Below are 25,797 nucleotides of genomic sequence, written 5' to 3'. Positions count from 1 at the left end.
ACATAAAGCTATGGTGACTCCTTAAAGGTATAAAGAAAACACACTAATATCTGCAACATGGTTTCTATTGGCACAATAGTTAATAGTGCAGCTACCCCTGTTAACATGCATTTATCTTTAACAGCATAATAAAAAGGTTTTCTGTAGAAATGTTACACATTTCATGATTTGTGTTCCACATATCCATGAGTTCATTACACAAAGCCAAACTAAAAACTCATATGTTAAATGTATGCATAAATAGAAGTATGTTCATCAAGAGCAGCTTGGTGCAAACTGTAATGATTAGGGTATATATTATTTGCTTCTTCAAGTAACATATCTTTTTTTCCTCTAGCTGGACAAAATAAGAAGATTATTTTTTATTTTGCAAGTCAGACAGGTCTTGGGAAGGAGAAACTTGGGAAGATGAAAATGGATCATACAGGTAAACCAGTCTCTCACCATTAAACCCATCAAATCATATAAAAAATGGAAAAGTGGCTGTAAGAGGATTGGTGGGGGTGGGGAGAGTTACATGAGTGTACTCACCAATCTCTGGTTCCCCCTGCGAGGCAGCGAGGCAAGCCTGGGTCCCACTGTCGTAGACCAACCCGCCCTGGCAGATGCACTGGTAGGATCCGACTTCGTTGACGCAGATGGCATCAAGTCCACAAAGGGGTGTTTCCCGTGCCTGACCACATTCATCCACATCTGCAAAAAATCAAGTTCAAGCTCAATGACATTTATTTCCAGCAAAAATGAATATATATATATATATATATATATATATATATATATATATATATATATATATATATAGGGACAAGCAACACGCGGTCAATTTAAAAATGCTGGGGGCACATCTCTTGAAGCCATCATCAACATCAACACCCACACACACACACACAGTCGTCAAAAATAAATCAAGAACAAAACAAAGAGCAAAGGATGTGTAAAACTAAACTTAATTGGTGCTCTGGATGATGTAGCAAACTTTTCAGGTCACAAAAATGCCATTACACATTTCTATTTTCTCATTAAATAGAGACATGCAGTTTGCCAATAAAGCTGATAAGTGACTGAGGAGGTTAACATCTAAGGAGTAATTGTGGATAACCTTAACGTCTCTGGTTCGAGCCTGTTGCCTGCAATGCAGCAGTTGTGCCCTTTGGCAAGGCATCTTATCTTTACTGCCAAGTTCTTTGCAAGGGACCAAACAATGTTGTCAGTCCAATGATACTGTGGAAGCTGTTATTTTCGCGTACTGATATTTTCGCAAATGAGGTCACAGACATTTTCGCTATTTGACACCGATGCTATCGTTAACTCTGCCGCTTTTACTGTGCATGGTGATAGTTTTGTATGTTATTAAATTTGCGAAAATTAAACCTTCGCAAAAATAACAGCTTTTACAGTAGTTTGCTCATGAGATTTAAGTCCAAAACAAATATCATAACTTATTATGGTTTATAAGCTTATGTATATATAAATTTATATAATATATAATGTTATATAACATTATATACGTCTGCATGAATGAATATACTTCAATTACATCTTTTTATGAAATGCACATCATCTGAGTTGTACACATCAGAAAATTTAATTTGACAGACATGTCATCCCACAAGCGTATGTAATTCTTTGCAATTAGCTTTTGAAATAATCTCTCAATTACACTGGCCTAGGATATATCACGCACCCTCTGGAATGGTTTGCCATTTGTGACCAGAGAGCCATACCTTTTTGTACGAGAGGTTCCATATAAAATATCTATATTCACAATTTTGTAAAAGGTCTCCATGAAAATTCCTTTCCATGCATGATCCTTTAACAGCAGCATGGCAAACATTTGGATATAAACGCATAATCATTACAAGGCTGAAATTCCTCCCTTAAGATGCGGCAGCTCCCCCCTGCTTAGTCACAAAGTGGGAGCAACGACTCTTACAAAGTGCACCTTTGGAGCAACTGAGGGTTATAAAACATGCACTATAGTGAAACCACTCGGACAAAATGGCTTTGGTGCGGTGGCTGTTTGCATGAGCAAGTACTGCTCGTTTTATTAAACAAGACAAGACAAAATCCATAACTTTAAAGTTACATAGCACCGGGAATTCATGGCCTGCCTCGCCTTAGATTGAAGGGGAAACCAAAGACCACATCTGTGAGAAACATGGGGGACTGAAAAACCAAAAGTCCTCTGGGGCCAACTGGAAAAAAAAAAGGCAATAAAAAAAGTTTTGGCTTGCCAAGGAAAATGTTAGTCAGCAAATGAAGACATCAATCTATCATGGAAAGGAAATAGGTGTCCTTATACAGCTATTGTTTCTGGAAGAGCTACGTATGGAAAAAAAGTGGAGAGGGGGGAAGGAGAATGGTTAAAAAGCCAGAATCGCCTCATGGGGGAAACACATGAAGGGGGAGGGGGGGGGGTCAAAACTTTTTTCAGGCTGAAGAGTTTTTCTGGGGTTCACTAGGTTGGCCTTGCATTTCTGGCTGGTCACTCACAGTCTGATCCTTGTTTTTCAAGGGGTTCACAAAGAGGGATAGTAGAAGCAATCATCATCCTCACATCATGACAGAACATCAAATGACACAGCCTTTTAGGACACATGATGCCAACTTCAGCAAAGATTCTTAAAAAGCACTTTCACGGTGTGCCTGGAAATGATTTGATTTCACATTCATGTAGGTCTGGATCGCACATGTGGTTTTCCATACACTTGAAATCATACATTCAGAAGGAAACAAACTATAAATGAGGGAATCTACTACAGGGGATGTCTATGCTTTCTGAAGGTAGTATAGGAGGAGCTTTACAGGTGACTGTTCTATTCAAATACAACGTCGTCAGGTATGCAAAATCCAGCTGACGTTTGGAGTTGGCCGGCGATTTAGAATAGTATGTTTCATAAAACAATATGAACGGTCATGATCCTAGTACTCATGAGAGCAGTGGAAGCTGTCAAGCGTTTGCTATCTACGTATGACACACTGCAACGATAAATGTCTTCTGTGTTCTTTCATTCTTTATCCAAAAAAAAAAAAAATTAATCTTGTTTTAAACCATCTGCTTGCTACATTTATTTCCTGTCCATAAGTTTTGTGTGTGACATTAAATTGTGCACATTTGACTTATTGGCACAGAATGGGTTAAAGAATATAAAGTAAGGTGAAAGGAAAAACGCATCCACCACAAATATAAATATTGAAAACAGTTTATTGTGCAACAATAAAAAGAAAACAATAGCATGTCACATCCACTACATGGTGACATGGGGATGTCATTTCCTCACTTATGGCTCGTAGACCAAATGCCATCAGGAACTAAGGCTATTCACTGAAAAAGCAACACAACCAGTATGCACTATAGAAGAAAAAAATATGGTAACATAAAGCAAATGTGCATTTCACTTGTTGCTGGAGCAACATTTGTATTTGCTTTAGGTTGGTGGTTCCAGAAACAACCTGCATCTTTTGCTTTGAGGGGTGTTCTAACTCACCAATGCAGCCCACCTCCGATGGGTGTGATGTAAACCCCCTGGGACAGACACAGCGGAAAGAGCCCTCTGTATTGATGCAACGTCCGTGTTCACATGCGTTCTGCGATTCGCACTCATCAACGTCTAAAATGGGAAGGGGCAGAGTAGGATGGGAGTAAAGTATGTTTCAACATATTAATGTTAATTGGTTCTGATTTAACAGGCACTGACATGCAAAGTGTACATGATATTTATTCAGCTGACCCCATCAAAGTATGTACTTTACAGCACTGTACTCATATCATTTTTTTTTAGCATTACACCAAACATTGTGTACCACTTACACCTTACATATTCTTGCCGCCATGAGAGAGAAGGTAGTATCAAGAAAAAAAAAATCAGTTTGAATGAAAGTGCCAAGATTGAAGTGAACAGCTTATTACAGAACAGTCAAAAAAAGAAATTGAATTAGACAAGTAAAACAGGAAACACATACATATCATCAAATTGACTTAAATTATGTCTTCTAGATGTTTCTTATCCCTAATCCCAGCGGGGTTTTTGAGGGACTTGAAACCATGGGGGGGGGGGGGGGGCAAACCATCTCGGTCAGATCTCGGTCGTGGATCACGCGATCCTCGTGAAAATTTGAACTAAGGTAAAGGCCAATGTAATCTACAAGACTGTATAGTTAGATTTTTCAAATTTTAATTTATGTATTTTATATCAATTAATTTATGCTAATTTATGCAAAAAAATTTTGCCTATAAATAAACAAATAAAGCTCCAAGACTTCTAATTTTTGGTGAACATATTCTTTTCAATATCCTCAACTAAATATTGAAGCAAAAATTCGGCTTCATAATCATTTCTTATGTATTTTATTGTTCATTGAATTTCTTATGTATTTCTTTGTGTTTTACTTTTTGTTTTTGTTTGTTTTTTTCGACAAAATTTGTCGCAGAAACTTTTTAAAGCATAATCAGGCTAAAATAAATCATTATCAGCCATTGAAAGTAGAAATATTTATTTTTATATGAATTAATTGCAAAAACACAATTTACATTGGATTAGTACACAAAATCATGTTTTTGAGCAATTTTTTTTTTTTTTTTGAGCAACGAATTTTTTTCAAAGGGGCGTGGCTTCAAAACAGTATGCCCGGGAGCGACAAATTTGGTCTCAAAAGTTGTGCGATACTTAAAAGAAAAAAGTCATAAAATGTCGCGGCGAGAGCATCACGCGTTGCGGAATAATCACGCGAAACTCGAGGGGGCCAAAATGCCCCCCCCCCCCCCCCCGGTGGGAATAGGGTTAATAACCAAAGATGTAGTATTAGGCCTACTCATCAATTTACTGTATGGATCAATTCCAGTTTTAGGTTGTCTCACATGAAATACTTTGATTTGAAACTTTAACATTATGCCGACAAAGAAATCATAGCCAAAAAGGTGTCATTTAGAGGTACATGGATGATTACCTATGCATCTCTGGAAACTAATGTCATATCGGTAGCCGTTGGCACAGTCAGTCCTCGAACAGTGATAGCTCCCTCGTGTGTTGAGACAGGCATATTCTCCACAGGGATTGAAGTTCCGGCTGGTACACTCGTTCACGTCTGACGGCAGGTGGTTAAACGAGACAGACACAAATTCAAAACAGTTATCATCCTTCTAATAGTAAGAGGCATCTATAATGATCCATACTTTCAGTTCGCGGTGGATGCCATCTGATCATTTTGTTTGGCAAAGACAAAATTGTGTGTGCATGTGTGTCTGTCTGTCTGCGTGTAGAGTGGTGAGAATGTTACCCGGTAAATGTCCTAGTTTCTCAGAAATGCTTGTTTGCCACAAGCTTACAAGCTGTCACACTTTCAAGGACAGTTCAGGTTGAAAAGAGGATAACTCATTTGATAAAATGTCAAAAAAGTGTCATTGCAGCAAAACGAATGTGAGGAAGACAACAATAATAATATGCTGAATAAAAACCAATACTGGTATTTGCTTCGCTTGACTGACAAAGGTGACTTGCCAGTCGAGTTGCGAAAGAATGAACGATGATTATATCCAACTTAGGAGTGCAGAATTCTAAGGAAAAATGAAGAGCTATTACTGCCATGATTACACATCTACACAGGGGAGATGATTTGGATAAAAGAAAACATTAAAATGAGTTACCAACAAGAACAAAACTATGCAGACCTAAGAATAAAATAGCACCGAACTATTTTCACTCCTCTCAATAAATGACACCAAATCTCCTCTTGCACTCTCAGCTTGCTTAATGAAAAGTTCAGCTATAATCTTTGATGACAAGATTTGTGAGAAAGGAAAGGAGAAACATGAAAAAACAAATAAACATCAATTCCCTGTCTATGTAACTGTAGAACATTGTGGAAGATTGAGATTGTCTTTATACATCACCTTGAATTATATACTACACTGAGAGTCAAATGGATTAGGTATTTTTGGAAGTCTTCACATCATTCAGATAGGCCCAAGGCTTTTAGAGAGCATAACTTCAAAGAAGGTGCAAATCCTATGCCAGCCCCATCCCCCCCCCCACACACACACAAACACACGCATACACACAAGTGACACAACAACAAACACATTAAGGCACTGTCATCTGGTTTTTTAGTGGACGTGAAACATTACTTTTGCATCTGAGCCAAAAATGTATGTATATTGTCACTGTGTATTCCAATTTGCTGAAAATCATTTGCAGTGCATTGAATTATCTACCTTTGTTCTATTCAAACACACACTTTTATATACACTCCTACCATGTACAATGATTACATGATACCCAAAGTCTATTCTGAGGTCACAAGTCACCGTATCAGCTTCTACGTGACTGCAACAGAGGAGTGATAAGTTCCTCTAGTAATGCTTGTGACTGTCATAACATTTTGGCAAAGTGGAAATACTGGGGCAGATTTATGAGAAAAATTGGACAAAACCAAAAACATAAAACAATTTCACATGGCTCACACTCAAACGGAAGCAGAAAAGACTCCGAAGCAGTTCGTCTGAAGTTTTGAATGAGCTGGCTTGTCACGTTAAGTCAATCCTTTACAAAAATCTGATCATTCTGATCGCCATCAAATATGAATATATTGTTATCTGTATGATGCTGTTTGGATGCCTTGCATCACAGAATAATAATATGAAGATTTGCTACTGAAAGTTCAAAAAATGGGGGAAAGTTCATAAAATGGACACAGCACACACATCATTGTTCTCACTTATCATATTATCAACCTTTGTTTTTCCTTGTGGAGATGAGTCACGGTTTGTCACGATGCCACACTGAAAGAAAAACATTTCCCAGATATCAGACCTATCTCCTGATGTAGTGCGAAAGTGTCTCAAAGTTTTGGCATCTCTTTTGACTATAGTTCACAGAATATATTTTGCCATGTGGGTCTATGAAGCTGACGCTTCAAAACAAACTTGCAGGGCTGGCTTTGTCCTACTCCTTTGGAGATCAGGGACATTGGGGTTGACTTCAGAAAGTCAAGTGGCTTGGGAGGAGGACCTAATTTTCCACATTTCATGCTGAGAGCAGACTTCATGAATTGTCTCCCGGTGACAACTTTCACTTTCGTTTCAAATCAATTCCACATCTTCTTGAGGAGACAGGGAGGAGGGAGAATTGGATTCGGCGCTTTTGTCTCAGAATCAGGCCGGCTACAATCACATTATTGTGATGTCATTGAGGGAATGTCTCTTCCCCTCCCCATCCATCCCCTCCTCCCTCCTCCCCCCCCCCCCCCCCCCCCCGCCATCAGTTTATACTCAGGAGACGAAAACATGTTATTCCTTAGCTGATATCTGAATCAGAATCTGAAAATGATGTTCCCCTAAAAAAAGAAAAATGGGGACAGAAAATTAGGCTCTCAACATGTCAAATTAGCTGCGACATCCATCGCCATCTCCCGCCTCACAAACAGGAATGCTACTAATTGCTGGACAAATAAAACCAGACTCCTGTGTGTTGTTTTTAAAGTTATCTCATTGTCAGTACGGTGGAGGGAAATGAGCTTATATACTTTGCCCCTTTTCTCAAGAAGTGTAATTCAATATGAAATTGTGAAACAATGGTTTCAACTCTCTCTTCAGGAATTTGAGGAATGCTTTATTTGTGATCTTAAAGTACAATTCCACATCATGTTCTCGTTAGAATTTGTGTATTGAGAAAAAAGAAAGACAGTGAAATGTTAATAATGGCTAATTATATGAATCTGTATTTTCAGGTCAATTATTACCCCAAACATCCCCCTTAAAGAATGATCACAAGGCACAATGCCACTCAAATAGAAAAAAAAATCTGGTTCAGCACAAAATACTTAGTTTGTGAATGACATGATGTTACACAATATATATAATCACAGACAGTAGGCATTGTTGTGTAGTGCTTCCTTGCATTGTTTTCAACTTCTGCACCAAATTATTTGATGGCATAAAAGATATATCACATTTGAACTGTTGCAAAATTCCATTTCCGCTCAATTTCCCTCATGATGTTTTGGTGTGGTGAATAGAAAAGCTACAAATAGAACTCTTCAATCTCCAATAACTTTTCCCCCTTTGAATAGCAATATTGCCCGGCTTCAATAACTTTGCATCGCTCCTTCAAGTAACAGAGTAACACTTTTGTGTTCATATATTGCTGGAGTAAATCTATCACTATATTTATTCATTTGACTTTGTATGCTTCAATATTTGGTCAGATCTTATTGTTTGAGATATGTAAAACTAAAACCTCCATAATACAATTAAAAAGGTCACTTTCATTTTCAAAGTGCTATTATATCATACATGATGAGGCAAAGAGTTAGGAAAATTATAGACCCTATATTTCACATTCAAATGGCAACCTTAACCATTATATGGTTAGTTTAATATTGAAATGGGGAGGGGTTACCTGATAACGGAGAAATGTCATCACACAAGAATGTCACAACAACACGGTCTCCTAGCAAACATCTGCACATAGCAAAATCCAGTAAACAACTGAATTCAATGTACTGCCATTAACCTTTCTCCATTTATACACCTTACCTGAAACGTGCAAATTTTCCAAAGACTGCAGATTTCCATTACAGCCCTCTAGGAATCGTATCTAAGTGTGAACAGACTGAAGGCTCTACAGTCTGTTGCGGGGTAACTAGCCATTCATGCATGGGGGTGGGGGGAGGGGGGATTTAGGGGGAGAGGCAATCCACTCGTAGCAGCCCCATACCCATTAGGCCTACCCAGCAGACCAGATAAAGAGACCCAGAGAAAGAGAGAGAGGTAGACCCATTTAGGAACTTTTCAACTTGGCTCGCCTCATGTAGAGCCCACCCTCCACTGAGACAAGCTCGACACACACCGCTGCCTTCAAAACATACGTCTGTTTGCACGCTCCAGAAGAATGCTCGCCAGCCCTCCAGTGTAGCTCAGCTAATGCCGATATCAAACAGCAGTCACAAGAGATTGATTGTACAATGTAAAGTACAGAGCACAAAAGTACGATGGACGCACATTAAAGTAGACATTCTATTCACCCCGACATAAAGAAGTGGCCTTCGTTACTTTTTATTTCTTCTTTAAACCTGCCTTTTTCTCTTTTACTGCTGAAGAGAAATTTAGGTCTTTTATTTTCCACAACATCATACTGTATCCACTATTATAAAAGTACGCTATATATTATTTTTTATGATGTAGTCTTAACTCTCTTTATGATATCATGCTAAACACCTACCCCCCCCCCCATGTAGTTTTTTTTTTCATAATGTTCACATTTTCACCAAAAAAGTCACTATGCCCGCATGTTAAAATGGAAATAAGAATGAAGATAAAACGAGTGCCTTGAGAAGTTGGCAAACACAAAGTTTTACATTGGAACTCACTTGTGTAAGCTTGGTGGCACTTTACAGGATTTCTGATACCTTGCCTAAATCAGGTCATATCATTGATCAAGTCTTCTTCTCACCATAATTGCCTATATTATTTTACAAATTACTTGGAAGAATTATGTCACAGCACATCTATCCCTCCGTGTGCCCACATCTTTAAAGGGATGGATAGTATTGGTTGAGATGAGGATTTAGCTTTCAACTTTTTGTGAGATACTTAGAGACCACTTTGTCTTTATGAAATGTTTACGAGCATACAAATTCAAAAGAAATTGATTAGTTTATTTGATGAACATAGGCTTTGAAATGGCTGAGATATCTAAAAACAAAGTTAAAAAAAGAGAGATCTTAGTAAAAGGTGGGTCCCATTTTTTATTAGGATTGCTTTGTTTTGGATATCTCAGCCATTTCAAAACCAATTTTCATCAAATAAACTTTGAATTCGTTTTAGAATTTTATGCTCTTTCACATTTCATAAGGGGTTTCTCATTATCTCATGAAAATTTTTAAAAACCTGCAGTTAGGTCTCAACCAAAACTATACCATCCCTTTAAAGCATTACTGATACAGATTACTTTTCAATGAAGTGGTAAATGACATTAAATTGAAATTGCATATGGGGGTGGATGGGGGGAGGGGAGGGGGCACGACACTTTGGCATTTCCTCATTCAGCACTTCATTCAGTGATATAAGACCTTTCTGTATGACTGCCATTGTACCAGAAGATCTCTCCATTACATTTTTCTTCTTCTTTTCAAGGCACCATCTCCCTTTTTGTCACATGGCTGCATAATTTTCGCCTCAATTCATCTGCAGACAGTATAGTTGGTATTTGAACAGCACAAGTGCTCATTCTTAAGCCATAAATCAATGAGTATCGCAGAAGACTCAGCAACCCCTCACCCATCCCTCCCCCCCCCCCCCAAAAAAAAAAGCATGGCTGAGCTGTTGTCAAAAGCTATCCATTCCTCACTTCCATCTCTACGCACGCAAAAATGACAGGAGAGAGAGAGACGCCCTCTCCTGACGTAACAAAAGGGTGTGGGGTGGCAATTGTTGCGATTGGCTGACATGTTGACGCAGCTAACACGCTGAAGCTCATGGGGATTGACCACTTCCTAGGTCAGTCTGTCCGCAATGTCATTATACGCAGGCAAATTATAGATGTATTTACTGATTTGAAGTACTCAAAAACAATACGCAATAGCAGGTGAATCTTACTACCAGGGGACAATTTGATTAGATTTTAGTCTCTCTCTTTTTTAATTTGTAGCTTGGAAATGTCCTTGGCCTTCTATAAGCAGATAATCTATTAAAAAGGGGGCATTCTCTCCTATATACCTATAATGGCCTACAGTTTTGTGGCAATTTCAGTATTGTTTTTGGCTTTGATGCTTGGCACAGTACTCACTCGTTTGGATTCAGTTCGTCATTTTCTGTGGTTTTTTTTTTTTTCAATCTGTCATGACTAGTAGACATGCACTAACTTTTCACATCATATGGATGAGTGAAGAACGATTCCATGATTGGATAAACACGATCACATGATAGTGAACCTATGTTAAATTCACCAAAAAGAATGTTATTTTGAATATTTCTTACACAGTACACTTTTTATGCAAACAAATCCTAAGAGCTTGAGATGCCCTTTTGGGGACATTGCTTGATTCGACAAGGATCTTACAACCTCCTTCAATAGTACTGCAGTCCCTTCTGATGGAGCATTTTACATGTTCACTCCCCTGCCTTCAAGTTATATCTTACAATGTGGCACAATTTTGTCCCCTTGCCTCACAGCACAGCAAACTAAGTGTGCATTTATCAATTCTTTTAATTTCATTTTTACTTTTTTGCTCTACCACAATAAAGTAAGCCACAATTGATGATAAACAGCACAAGATTGTATAAAGCTACGTGACTGACATAGGTGTAAGTGTCTGCGAAGCGGAGGTGCCTATGGCAAATCTTGATCAATTCCTGATTTCTTTCATGCTTAGATAAATTAATAATCAAATCATTTTGATACCCCAAGTTACTATATCTCTCATGGACTCAGTTCCAGCAAGCAATGAGTTAATGTATGTACATTGTAATGCATAAAGGGGATGATATATGTATGTATTTTTTTTTTGCAATTAAAAAAAAAGACCACCAACATATCCCTATAACTGTTGATAACTGTTCCTCACCGACATTTCACACAATATTGCTCACAAACTTGACGGTCAAAGTATTTTGTATTATGTTGTGTCAAGATATTACTGGAAATCAGGTTCAAATGCCCTTGGGTTGATTGGGGTGGGATGTTTCTCCTTTCATGGTTACTAAAATTATGTTTCTGCTCTTTGACGAGCTGTCTTTTGCTCTCTCTCTCTTTTTCTCTCTTTTTTTTTTTTGGTGCTTTTATGTTGTGTGTTCAGAGTGTGATTTGTGAAATAGGTAATATGCATGAATAAAGGAAAGTTCTTTTACTTTTTACTCTTTATATTTATGTTTTCCTAATGATCTTAAGCGTGGTGAAACATCTCTGTGTGAATGTTTCAACATGAAGCAAATGATAGGGGTGACTGCCTACATGCACGATGGTTATTTGCACATAGTCATAGCAATGTAGCTTACCTTCACACGTTGCACCCCTCCTAACAAGGCCCTGGGCACACATGCAATGATAACTTCCATAGCTGTTGAGGCAGCGTCCTCCGCCGCAAATGTTCCTGGACTCGCGACATTCATTGACATCTACGAGGGTGAAAGAGACAGACAGTATGTTCTCAACAAAGGACAGCTGTGTAATTGTTATTTTTCCCCCAAGACTGATTATGATTCATTAGGCCAAACATCTCGTGAATTTAGTCTTTTCTTAAAGGGATGGTATAGTATTGGTCCCACCTTTTATTAGGATCACTTTGTTTTGGATATCTCAGCCATTTCAAAGCCAATTTTTATCATGTAAACTTTGAATTCTTCTTAGAATTGTATGCTCTTTCATATTTCATAAGAGGTTTCTAATTATCTCAAAAATTCATCATCAAAAAATGTTGAAAAAAACCTGACGCCCCATCTCAACCGAAACTGTACTGCGGGACAAGCATTTTATAACACTTAAATAGAATGGAATGGAAGTTATGCCAGGTTCTGGGTTCAACATCAATTTCCTCCTGTTCAAACTGGATTTCAAATCGAAGCTCAGATCATTATGAACACATATAAGATATATATTCTATGTGCTTGTAGCATATAAATTATACAGTAATATGTACTGTAGTGTACATATTATCCTTTACTTCTGTGCATGTAATTCATATTTTGCATAAGTAGTGCCTTGGGCATTTTTAATTAGTAGATGCATGGATTTGACGCCTTATACATTCTATATAGACCTACCATCGACACGGTAATACATGATATGCAGGAATAAAGCTAAGTTCTCTTACTTATATCTCTTTATATGTTCCCCTTATAATCTGTGGTGAAACATCTCCGTGTGAATGTTTAAACTTAATATGCAAATGATAAGGTTGCTATGTTGGGTCTGAGGAGGTTGGGATGAGGGTAAAGGTGGGAGTTTCAATGGGTGGATTGTGGTGAGATGAAGAAGATTGAGAAGAGGGATAAGATGGGGTGGGGGTAAGGGGTTTGGGATGGTGGTCAAGGGATTGGGGCAGGGGTTCTCGGAAGGGGGTACTCACCAATGCACTGGCTTCCCTGCGAGCTGAGTCGAAAGCCCCTACCACACTCACACCGGTAGTTGCCATTGCCAGTACTGATGCACTCCCCATGAAGGCAGAGTCTGGGGTTGGTTTCACACGGATCCAGATGGGTGATTCGCGGGTTGCCGGGGTTCACCGTAGAACTGACTGAATGGGAATCGCAACGGAACATGCAGTGGTAACAACACAATGTCAATCATAAATTGTCGACAGGACAACCTTTACCACGGAAGTATTACATTACTATTTGGGGATGGACGGGGATTGGAGGGAAAATAGAAAAAAAAAACCCAAAGTACCTCAACTTTGGGTTTATTTCGCAGCAATCAGACAGTTTCATGTGCCAAACAGTTTATCACCTGGGTGAATCTTGCAAACAATATTATTCAAGATGCAGTGTGAAGATCTGACAGTGCATATCACATTTATCGTTGCCATGAAATATGCATGTGTGTGTGTGGGGGGGGGGGGAGGGGACAAAAAACAACGACATACAGTATTGGTCTTGGCCAACTGATGTAGTGGTAGCATGCATACTATATTCAAACTACACTCATGAACACTAATTTGAATCACTTGCACAGTCATTTGCAGTACAATTCACTATTTCATCTAAACGGTCAGGGAATTAAATGTCTGTACAGCTCTACCGTAAAATAGGGTAGTTTAATCATTACAACATTGAAATTAAAAGATAGCAAGAAGAAATATGAGGTTAAAGAAAACAGATTCAGGTGTCACACATTTTTAACATTTGGACTGAAAGCGATATACTACATAGGACATAATACATAATACTTAGTAATACATAATACAGGACGCTACATACTGAAGAAAGAAATTAGCAAAGAAGAGCTATGGAGAAAAGTTAAAATCCATTATCTTCAATACTATAAGAAATGAACAAAAAAGACCAAGGGATAAAGCTTGATATATACTTTTTTCCTAATGTAAAAGAAGATATTTCTAAGCCATCCAAGGTCTGCTCTGACTAGACGGTGAAATATTGACCTGCCAGGTCGTTAACACTTCAAAAAATGCAGTAAGTCATCACTTGGCTTGTTGACAAAGGGGAAGCTGGGAGTAACTCTCTAAGGATTTGTGGCCAAACCTCTAAGTATCTAAGTACCTCTGCGTAAGGAGGAAAGAATAATCATCAAGGTATCTGGCACACCAGAGCCAAACCATAGGATTATGATAAGTGTATCACTTCTTTTTTAATACGACTTTAAAAAAAAAAAGGATCCCAAAACCAACTAAAGATTAGTCTGAAAAGAAAGAGTAAAATTTTGTATGCACAACAGTGAAAATTTGGTCAAAATCAGATAAGAATTAGGGAAGTTCTGAAAGTGTGAGGTTTCGCTGATATTTGCAAAACAGTTTTCGAACTGCTGATGTCATTACTCGTAAATTTCAAATTAATCGTATACATAAAACTGAGAACAAAATATGGCTAAAAAATGTGAAAGCTAACGTTATTCCTGACTGAATAACTTCAAACCAATGATTAGTCAGATATTACGATCCGAGATTGGAGCATAATTGCGTTTGAACAACAACAACAACAACAACAACAACAACAACAACAACAAATGAAATTTCAAGATATTGTGTGCAAACTAAATGACAAGTTGTGAGGCAATGACATTTTCAACTTACTCATTTGCATATTCATATTGACTGTTCAAGAATTGTTTTATGAAACTGTGTGGAGAAAACACTTGGTATAGGTTGCAAAACAAATTGGGGGACTGAGACAAAGCACATCACAATCACAAACAAAAGAGTTTAAGTGAACGGGGTGAGCTCAAAACATGGCATATCCACGAATAACTTTCCCAGTGCAATATCATGGCTAATGAATGAATGTTAAGAACATCGCTTACTTTACGATATACAGACAAAGAGTATAATGTGTAGTGGTTTGTCTACTGACACATTCATGGTCAGCAGTGCCAATACGTATGCAGCTTCGGTTTACTCTTCATGCGTATAAAAAGGCAACGTAATAGAAGTTTGATATTCCAGGCATGCATTGCTTGAGTATACAAGCGCAGAAAGCAGATGTTACAACTGATCTTTGAAAAGAAACAATAATGAAAAAAATCATATGATTGAAACGCGGGATTAATGATATGAAATATTTGTGTTTTCATTAGGAGAAGGGGTGGTTGGTATTGGTGGCGAAGGTTTTATTCATTCAGAAATCATGGCGAGGGAGAAAATCTCGCATTTGAGCTTAATCGGACTCATGAGCATGCAAGCAGCGTAAATATGGTAGCTTAATATACACTTTACACAAAGCTCTTTCAAATGAAGATTTAATGATGTGAATGAACTCAGGGAAAAGTAGCAGTAATAGATAGCAAATTATGGATGTTTAACAAACATTTTGAACGTGTGAACTCTACATGTTCGTTCCATTGATCATCTATTTGAAATTATTATTTTTTTTTTGTGGAGGGGGGGGGGGTATTTCGTGTCTTTTCGTTTGGTTATAGATCTTTCTTGGCTCATTTTCACTCACTATATTAATTCAACTACGAACTAACCACTTTCCCAATTTCACATGTGTAATTGCTTTATATAATCAGTGTATATAAAAAAAGAGGAGTACCGATGTAAAAGAAATTGAAGATATATATGTAATGCCTAAATAAAATTACAATTAGCATACATCGACAGATTCATGCTCAGCCAAAATATCCATATATCCTGTTAAAACATAAACACCATGGGTTAATGATAAATGACATGCACACAAGCCAACAGACGAATTGGCACGGAACATAAATTAATGCTTCAAGTTTAAAGAAGGCAACGTGATTATCACAGCAAACCCTTTAACTTCGAACGTGACTGCACAGCACCCAAATTGGTTCTTAGGTTCACAACTCACAATGCGATAATGGTCTCCTACCACGCGAGGAGTGTACTACACGGGGTGCAGGGTGGGATACGTGGTAGTGGTGGTTGGTGGTGGTGGTGGTAGTGGCATTGCCGGGGGAATGATTCAAGGCAAGTTTTAACAGCGTCATTAACAAATCAACTCACGGTCATCCAAAATCCAAAAGCCAGCGAAAACGACTCTACAAGATAAATGAATCACTGATTTCGCTTTGGATCATACAAATAAAGGTAATTCATTAACAGTCAATAAAGTTGAGATCTCCCATTCTCTCTTTCTCATCCTCACACACACACACACACACACACACACACGCAGACACACATACACGACACAGACACTCCCTCCCTCTCTCTCTCTCTTAGCTTTGACGTCATAACAGGAATCACCTGCAGAGGTTTGCCTACACAGGAACAGGTTGATAATATTATGAGGTAATCCACATAATATAGACACAAAGTGAATTCACAACGGAAACTAATCACGGTAATACCCCTTTCACGTTTAGTCCAGGGACAGCACAGGGTCACGCCGGAGAAACCGGTAAAAATATCGTTTTGGTCAAAACTACTGGCTACTCCTCGAAATATAATGGCGGGCAAATAATTAAGCCGTAAAGATTAAGTCTTTCTAAATATACGCACGTCGCAGCAAAACGAAATCCCCCCTAAGACCACCACACAATACAGGCTTATTACCTTGGGTGGTTGTTCATTTTTTTCTGAAGTCCTTTAGTTGAAGTGCTTTTATTAATTATTGTATCACATTTCCTTTTTGTATTATTGAGATCGATATGACGCAAATGCAACTTTCAATCAATTTTAAGTGACCATAAATACAATGCCAATTACAAAACTTTTTTTTCGCGTTAAAGGAATACAGTAAAAATACAAAATGGTATTAAAAAGGGAAAGCATTATAAATTTTGTCGCAAATGAATGATGTGGATTAGAAATATTGTCCTTTTTGTTGACCATGGCTCTTCGTCTGTGTTCTGGCTTGTTGGCATTTTTAGTGAGATGGATGCAATTAGAGGTTAATCGAAGTTTGAACTTGCTGATAGAGATGAAGATGAAGGTAAAGGTATAGAGATAAATAATTCTGACGCTTTTTTGCTTCGTTCTGATGACTGCCTTTTTGTGGGAAAATAAAATGATAAGTATTTTTTTTTTCTTTTAAGGAAGAGAAGGGAGCGTGAAGGCGAGCGAAGAGTGCAATTAACCACAGGGGCTTCGTCCTACCGTGATTGTATCCGTTGGAAGGCTTATAATGGTAGCCCGTACCTTGCGGACACATGGCACGGAACTCCGCTGCGAATAAGAGGGAACACGGAAGGAGAGAAAGAACAAGTGAAAATTAATAACATTAGATTCGTCATCACTCATTCCACTACGACTGGATTTCTATCGATTGTATGCAGACAAAAAGGGAGGTCCAAAGAATTATCTTCTCTTTATTCAAGAAGTCTTTTTCAAGAACACATGCCTAACAGCTATAAAAAGCACATTAGAAACTGCGACTGTATAGGATTTTTGTTTTTCTTTCTTTGTGTTTTGCACAACTTTCATGTACAAATTTAAAACAGAAATGTTATTGCATCACACCTTGTGACATGCATGGCGATTATCGATTTGGCAGGGAAGACTGTACCGTCCTTTTTCATTTTCAAATGTCTTAAACAAAGAAAGAAAAAGAATATCGTGATAGGCCTATTGTTTATCATTACGAGGACCTCGCCAAGGTCTTACCAGAACCTGATTGGGGACATCGCTCGCAACTGGCGCCCCAAGCCACTCCAAGACTACAGCAGCACTGCATCTGTGTTGTCGGCATGCGAGAAACACTTCCCGGGTAGCACTGGCCATTAATGACTCGGGTGTAGCAGATTTGCTTCACCGAGACTGTCATGAAAAAGGGAAAGAGGAAAAAACAAAGTATATGGAGAAAGCATTATACATGAGGAAAAAAAAAAACAAATACCGTGACACTTTATTAAGCTCGTTTACCGGAATAAGAGACTTGTAAAAATTCGCGGAGAAAGTGTTTAACCATGAGGAAAAATCTCTTACACATAAAATGTGAGGGAAGACATTAATCTCTTTAATTCCATCGCTACAAAATAACGAACGACATTACCTGTGTCCTCAAATAGTATGCGTACTTTCCTATACTTATACGAGTTATGGATGGCAACCACGAGGCTTTCCAGAGGTTTTTCTTTCATGAAATCAGGACGATACGGGATTTTAAAGGCTAACATTATTTTCGCGAAAGAAATCTATGTTGAGCAATCACAGTAATCCATATGCAAATTATATGATGTCATGATGTCCTGATGTCATCGTCTGATATTCATCTTTTTGTTGTGTGCGCAAGAATATTATTTTGACAAACATAAAGATTTGTCGATAATCTAGTAACTGCAACCTGTTTCCATTCGGTCTTTCTTGCAAAGTTATTACAACACTGCAGTCAATATATCATTGGACGAGAGTAACTAGATATATGAGGATATTCCATGATATCGGAAATTTGCCACAAATTGTCTTCAGGGTATACTGGAAAAGTTGTGAGGCAGTGACATAATCGCCTCGTCGAAACTGCATTATGATGCGCTATCGCGATAATATAACTTTAACACCACGTGAATCTTAACATTTCCAAGAATTTTCTTATCGCAATTATGTCATTTTCATAAAACTTCCTCCACTTTTTATCTTTTAACGTTGTTCTATCTGCAGATATCATTTTGACCACGAAATAGCCCTTCCAATCTAACTGCGCCTCTCTTAAGACATACTTATTTTGTATCTCATATACATCCATAGAAGTTGTTGTTGTTTTTTTCTTCTCCATATCTAATCCGATGATGTATTTTGCCAGGCCTTCCTCTAGCTGAGATGAGTCCCGCTGGAAAATGAAATCGCGCCCTTGGGTGTACTCGATATCAGACCTGCGCTCACCACCTCATTACAGTCCTATTGTTGTCTGCAAGGACCTGTTGAACTGCATCATTAATACACTTGTGACGAGTTTTGGCTTTTATAGATACGAGCACGCTTGACCATCAACACTTCGTATGTGCAGTGTATACGCCACATGCAGTAATTGGCGCACATCGGGGAGTCAATACATTCAGTGCGTGCCACCGCTGGACGCACAATATCGGCAGACGGGTGGAGAGTGATCGTACAAAGACATTGCCATCTCATGTGTCTCATTATCAGGTCCTAAAATTCTCGTGAAAAAAAAAAGATTCGGCGGTGGGGGAGCAGAGGTCATGCACTGAAATGGGGTCTTTGCGGCAAGAAGGTTGTAACTCCAGACGTGGGTGTGTCACATCTACGCACGGGTGTGTCAAGAAAATTGGAATCATGTTTTCTGATGGTTTTTTTAATTATATTCAATTCAATTGCACTTTATTTCCATCCAGCAAAAGGTAATACAAATTCAAAGTATACCTTTTAATCCTAAGTCGTTAGAGAAAATAAGACAGGAGTAATTGTCGCTGGAGTATCGTGTCACCCTCGACCTAAGACACATGACTATCATTTTCGTCGAATTCAACGTCATATCTCTGAAATATATTTCAGCCCATAAACAATTTGTGGCCGATTCAAAGTTCATTGCGACGCACAGGAAACGGAAGTGCTGATAGTTTAATCTTAACGGTCAATTACTTGTCGGAGAAGCATAATGAGGTAAAGTTCATTCACTATGAGATAAAGTTTATTCAGTCTATGACTATCTCGAAAGTGACCTCTATTTTCCCCCATCAAAATGTGGAAGGCCACATACTGGCCATGTCCTCTGCATGCTGCTTTCCGTTTGTGTCAGTTAGATTTCTGTGTCAGTCAGCTCAGGACAACACGCGGGGATCAATCGGCCACCTGATCGGTCACCTGATCGCTGAAAATTGATGGCTGTCAATCATCGTTTTGCTGAACACTTCGTCAACAATGACATCACGGGAAGTCATCGGGGGACTGATTCACTCAGTACAGGTCGATCTCTCTTTTCGCACCCTCCTCCTCCATCGCTACGCCGATTTTACGCCCTTCAATGTCGATACGTCATCCACCGCCACACGACAGGCAAATCGAGGGGGCAAGACCTCGTCCGCAGGGTGCACAAACGGAGTGACTCGTAAGCCACAGTCCCACTCGTATAAAAACAGGGCGGCTAAAGTGCCGTCCTGCTGTGAACTTCCGTAAGTAGGTGAATGTCCTCATATTGGGCAATCCTGTCCCCCCCCCCCCCCCCACTTTTCCTGACTTCTATTTCCCCCGAATTCGATGTCGGCTTGCGAGCGAGGAATGTTCTCCATTTGGTTGATTATCGTCGCCTGGTCAAACTGATTTCTAATGCCGTCAGGTGTGGTTGTTTATACTCGCGAGGAAACTCTTCAAAACATACTTCAGATGTGTTCCTAATTTGTCTAAGTGGTGTTTGCCCAACTAGTGATTGATGGCAAAGGTGCAAATGGCACCGAATTTCCCGACCGCGTCCTGCATCACTCTGCCTTGTTTACCTGAAATAGCGCACTGAAACAGTCGCACTATTAAACTTCCATATCAATTTGTTGTTTCTCCCCCAGAGCTAGTATCTATCATTCGAAAAGCATAATGGAGGTCGCTCTCGAAAGGGAGAAGAAAGGAAATGAATTAAAACTGTTGCCTGTAGTATGATGGCAACTCTGTTTAATGCTGCCTACGCGTGTCTCTTATACATCACCAAATACAGAAGTTCACGTTCCCATTGCGTTCTCATTTGGTGTTGTAAGAATTTGGAACTGGCATAGATACAGGGGCCGCGAAATATTTTTGGCTCATCGGAAAAAAAAAGTCGAAAAAGAAATTGACGGAAAAAAAGCACGACAAAACCCACGCTTTTCCTAGGGTACCATCCGGAGATTATTCCCGTCGGAGTTTGGCGGGGGAGGAGGGAGGTGGTACCAATTTAGGAATGATGATATCACATAGCAAGGAGGTGCACTTCCCTGCACAAAGTTACGGAGGACAGAGTTGCGCTATCACCAACGACGAATTATGATTTAGGCCCTATGTGCCTACTCATCTATGTGGACAACCAATGGGACAATAGTGAATCTCATCTAAATTGCCATTTGTGACTGTATGTGACTATCACGTCAAAGCGCCATAATTTCCTGGGTTTCTTTCCTCTGAAAACGGTCAGCATTTTGAGTCAAAATCGAGTCGATTTCTTGCTGTTATCTATACATGCTCTCAATGATGTTTTCAAAATTCATCTCTGCTAGGCCAGCGAAGTGTTACGTGCGCGTGGATAACAATGCAGAACATCGAAATTCAGGGAGAAAGAAAAAATAGCATACAATCATACCTCACGGGACATCTAAAGCCAGTTAATATGACACATTTTTCACATGATTAATAACTGCCATTACGGTGTCTGATAATCTGTCGCTTTTGACGAATTGGTACGTTTCGTTGGCGCAGAGGAGGGGAGACGAAATCCCCAAATTCTTTTGATTGTCAGCGGCTGGAACACATCTCGCCAAAGAGCGTGATTTCACATTTGTCATTAGTATGATATTTTCACAAATTCCTCAAAGTTCAGCCCGAATGTCGTCAAATTTTCTGTACAGCAGGATAGTGTATAGTGGGCACAACGTTTTTTCACATGCAATCTTTCACATCCTATTATACTACCATACGGCTGTACAAGAACCTTCGACTAGCAACTACCATTTTGAAACTCACGTTTTTGGTCAAAATGCCCTATGCCAGTTCTAGAGAAATTAATTGATAAAACATGTTCCTTTTTAATTTTTCAGCTCAAATAAGGACAATTACTGAAATATCATAGAGATGACAGAGAACAATGAACAAGAGCAATGGACTCAGCGGTTGACATGAACACAAAACGCAACAAAAAGAGATAGGGTTTTGTGTTCATTCATTTATGTCATTCATTCAATGAATGAATGAATGCATGCATGAATGAATGAATGAATGAATGAATGAATGAATGAACGAATGAATGAATGAATGAATGAACGAACGAATGAATGAATAAATTAATTAATAAACGAATGAACAATAGACCATACGGTCTATCTCTTTGATAGACTTTTTCAATACCTGAATACACGTGTATTTCATTTTTTTTCTGCTTTACTTATATAACTCAGGAGCTCAAAACTGCGTAATCGGTGTGGCTTGCATGATGAACCTATACCCTCAGATGGCAAAAATAGCGTTAAATGAAAAAAAATAAAAGTAAATGAAGTATGTTTTTAAAGTACAAGCAGAGGAAGAATACATCCCCGTGAATCGAATTTTATTGGTACTCATTGTATCTGTAGATTGGCGCCATGAAATGTCTTTGCAAGTTCATTGACTACCTCGACCGACGCCAACAGGCGTTGCTGTTTTATAGTTTTATAATGTTTTATAGCGTCGAATATCTTCTATTCATTGAGTAGTTGCATGGACACGTCCAAGTCAAAATATGCAACAGCCGGTACATTATGCGTAGTAATCATCACCCAGTTGCAAATATTTGTCGCAGTTGCATACAATGCCTTACATTGCGTTCAAGTTTATCATCATTATTTCCACAAGCCATGGCCTTTAAGCAACCGCACGACGAATTGGTTTGACGAACGTACACTTGATGTCTACTGTCATTTATGAGTAGACGGTCCTTCAAAATTTGGAGGATTTGCTAATGCCATGGGTAAGGCTGTTTATTTTTTTTTTCCATCATTGCCTTGGCACCGTGAATTGCGTTGGCATTCATACAACACAAATTATTGCATGTGATATGTCCACTGCGATAGACCACATTTTATCTATTATTTTCTTCTTCTTCTTCGTCTTTTTTTTTTGGGGGGGGGGCGGGGGGGGGGGGGTTCACGAGGAAACCGTTGGCACAAATTTGTAGCCAAGTTTAGCATAATATCAGACAGACAGGCCTATAATTCATGGGGGATGGGGGTAAGATACAGTGTAGGTCAGTAACATAGTGATTGTAATATGTTTGGTAATAAAAACAGTTATGCTGTAATAGCAAACTGTCGTCGCGAACTGTCAGTTCATATTCCCTTCCCCTCAAATTCTGCAGACTTTTTGATGGAAATTAGCTAAACTCTCGTTCAAGGTCTGCCAAATCTTCAAGCATCGCTAAACTGGGCTGATGTATGTGCTGTTCATACGAGAACGAAAAGTGGAGTCTGTGCAAAGTGATCCCATCTTTCTGACATTCAGAGCACATCGTGCTTTCATACATTTTGTTCCCCCCCCCCTTTCTCTCTCTCTCTCTCTCTCTTTCACATGGGGTCATCATCAGTTTTTGCCCTGGAGGGCACTTAATACAGTAACAACACCAAACACACTAACACATAAGACGATAATCATACCTTCAGTTTTATATACAGTGCACTCCCGTTATAACGAACACGGTTATAACGAAATTCCGGTTACAACGACGTAAAAATTCATCCCGCAACATTATTCACTCTCTGTATTATTACTACTTATTCGTTTGGTAATAACGAAATTTCGATATTACGAAAGAAAACTGCCGGTCCCGAGGCCTTCGTTATAACGGGAGTCCACTGTAAAGCATTCTACTAGAATTGGCGGCAGTATTACGCCACTTCAGCCCTTTTTACACTTGTGTTTCTTAACCCCGGACTTTCTCTGACCCAGGACTATCGTTAGTCCCGTACCAATTTTTTCAGCTTTTTACACTGGCCAATTAGTCCCGTACTATCTCTTGTCCGGGGCTAAGGAGAAAACCGACCTTTTTTACACTCGTATTTCTTAGCCCCGGACTTTCAAAATCACATGAATATTCATGATTACGCTGTGCACTGTACACGTACACGCACGCACCGGCAGCACTTGATTACCTCGTTTCTGATTGGTCAGTGGGGGTCGGACTTCGTCTCCGTCGCTTAGCCCCGGATTATTTTTTCGTTCTGTTTACACTCACTTGCTTGGCACCGCAATTGCGGTGCTAACCCTGCTATTTTGCAGGGCCAGATAGTACCGGACTATCGGTGGGGCTAGCCCACTTTAGCAAAAACGACTGTAAACAGAAAGTGGGCTAAGTGGGCTAAGGATAGCTAAGGATAAGCCCCCCCCCCCCCCCCTTAGCCCCACCGTTGGTACGGGACTAAGCAAAAATTTACAAGTGTAAAAAGCCCTTTCGTAGCTATCATAATCTCCTCATTACTTATTCGACTAGATATTGTTGCTGGCAAATATCATCTGGTTCAAATTGATGGCACGTTTGACACTAACATGAGAATTCTCTACGTTTGTTTCTGTCGCTGTTATGTTGTATTGATACATCATCTTGGGTGGCACATGTGTAATACAGATATCGGTGGTCGACACAAGAATAGCCTACGTAGTTTGCAGATCAACATCATCACAGCAGAACGCTTACCTTACCTCACCGCACTCCCTCATAAAGTACTGTTCTTTACTCGGTGAGTGACAACAATGTGCTTTGTGATGGATGATTTTGTCTTATAACTTTACCAGGGGCCATCTTCCTAGTCAAATTCCGCTCGGAGATGGTCTCCTGTATTTCCGATTACTTAAAAAAAATTATGTGAGGTGTTCCCTCTGCTAGGGTACCTTCAATCTGACTTTGCACTGTGAGTTTACATGTTTGTCCTACGATTATTGTACAATGATAACATTGGTGCTTTCTGCAGAGTTCATTAATTTTGTCTTATGAAGCATTTTTATGCTATTTTAGGTTTTTTTTATGACTATGAACTCTGCAAAAAGCGACGTTCTGCGAGAGGGTTCTTCATTCAGAATCATTACCCCCTTGCATCGTCAAACACAAATTCAAATCTTGGGTTTATTTTTTTTTCTCCCTTACGAAACACTAACATTAATAGTAAAAACTACATCAAAATAAATTTGCGTTAAACCACAGAAATGAAGTTTGTATGACAAGATATGGGCTACACCCCATGATCTCCGTGTAAGGACCCTAATCTGCCATCCAACTGTGCTTCCAAGACCGATGATATTGGTGCAACGCAGGGTCATAAGACGAAGCAACAAAATCATTCATATTGGTGATCCCAAGGAGGTAACCATTATAACTCCTTGGTGATACGAGGGTCATAATACGTAATCCATTGACGTAAACAAGACAACAGTGTCATTCATAATCAGCGAGATCGGCACTCGGGGAATACCCTCCGTTTACAGCGCATCAGTTTGGACAATATCGTAACATTTTCCTTTTTCCTCGTGTGCAGACTGATAGTTTTATTGACGAGATTTAAAGCGCGGGCTTTGTGGCAGCAAGAAACTCGGGTTATAGTGTGATTACAGCCTATTCTCCAGCGGCGACAAGTCAATGGCAATGCGCGCTGCTGTCTGCCTGCCTGGGAGGGGAAAATCGTCTGCGGAGGAAGTGAGTGCCCAAAACGTGAGCTCGGCGCAAATTAGGCTACATTGATGTGTCATTAACAGAAGAAAAAGAAATGCAGTCAAAAAGTGTTTCTTTCCGTACACATTTTCAGCGATACTAAAATATTGAGTTGTCAATGGGGATCGCTTAACATCTAAGGACACAAATCTGTTTCTAAGTTTATGGCTCTCCGGAGTGCCAGCGTGTCTCTTACAGGATTTGGTGTCTGCGGACAGTCAATGTGATTTTTTTCTTGAGAAAAAAAAGAGAGAATACATAGTAATCAATAATGCCAATACAAGTCAAAAATCATTCAGACCGAAAGAAATGCACATCCCCTCCCCCCCTCTCTCTCTCTCTTTCTTTTTTTCCCCCTG

General features: G+C 39.2%; 1 protein-coding gene across 1 annotated transcript in view; it reads right to left on the bottom strand.

Annotated features, from left to right (window-relative positions):
* LOC139735655 (uncharacterized) overlaps positions 1-25,797 on the bottom strand; it is a 175,616-nt gene that overhangs the window by 25,999 nt on the left and 123,820 nt on the right. Inside the window, exons 7-13 of the mRNA XM_071646406.1 lie at positions 17,740-17,892; positions 17,275-17,301; positions 13,063-13,230; positions 11,993-12,112; positions 4,948-5,085; positions 3,489-3,611; positions 532-693 (exon numbers count right to left, since the gene is read on the bottom strand). Of these exons, the coding sequence (XP_071502507.1) occupies positions 532-693; positions 3,489-3,611; positions 4,948-5,085; positions 11,993-12,112; positions 13,063-13,230; positions 17,275-17,301; positions 17,740-17,892 (891 nt within the window). The remainder of the gene's footprint in view (positions 1-531; positions 694-3,488; positions 3,612-4,947; positions 5,086-11,992; positions 12,113-13,062; positions 13,231-17,274; positions 17,302-17,739; positions 17,893-25,797) is intronic.

This window comes from Diadema antillarum, unplaced genomic scaffold (assembly GCF_040938485.1).
Source record: "Diadema antillarum isolate AM-2024a unplaced genomic scaffold, OU_Dant_1.0 seq00000590_RagTag, whole genome shotgun sequence".
Taxonomy (NCBI): domain Eukaryota; kingdom Metazoa; phylum Echinodermata; class Echinoidea; order Diadematoida; family Diadematidae; genus Diadema; species Diadema antillarum.
Note: the sequence above shows the minus strand (reverse complement) of the source record. Positions and strands in the feature narration are given on the sequence as shown.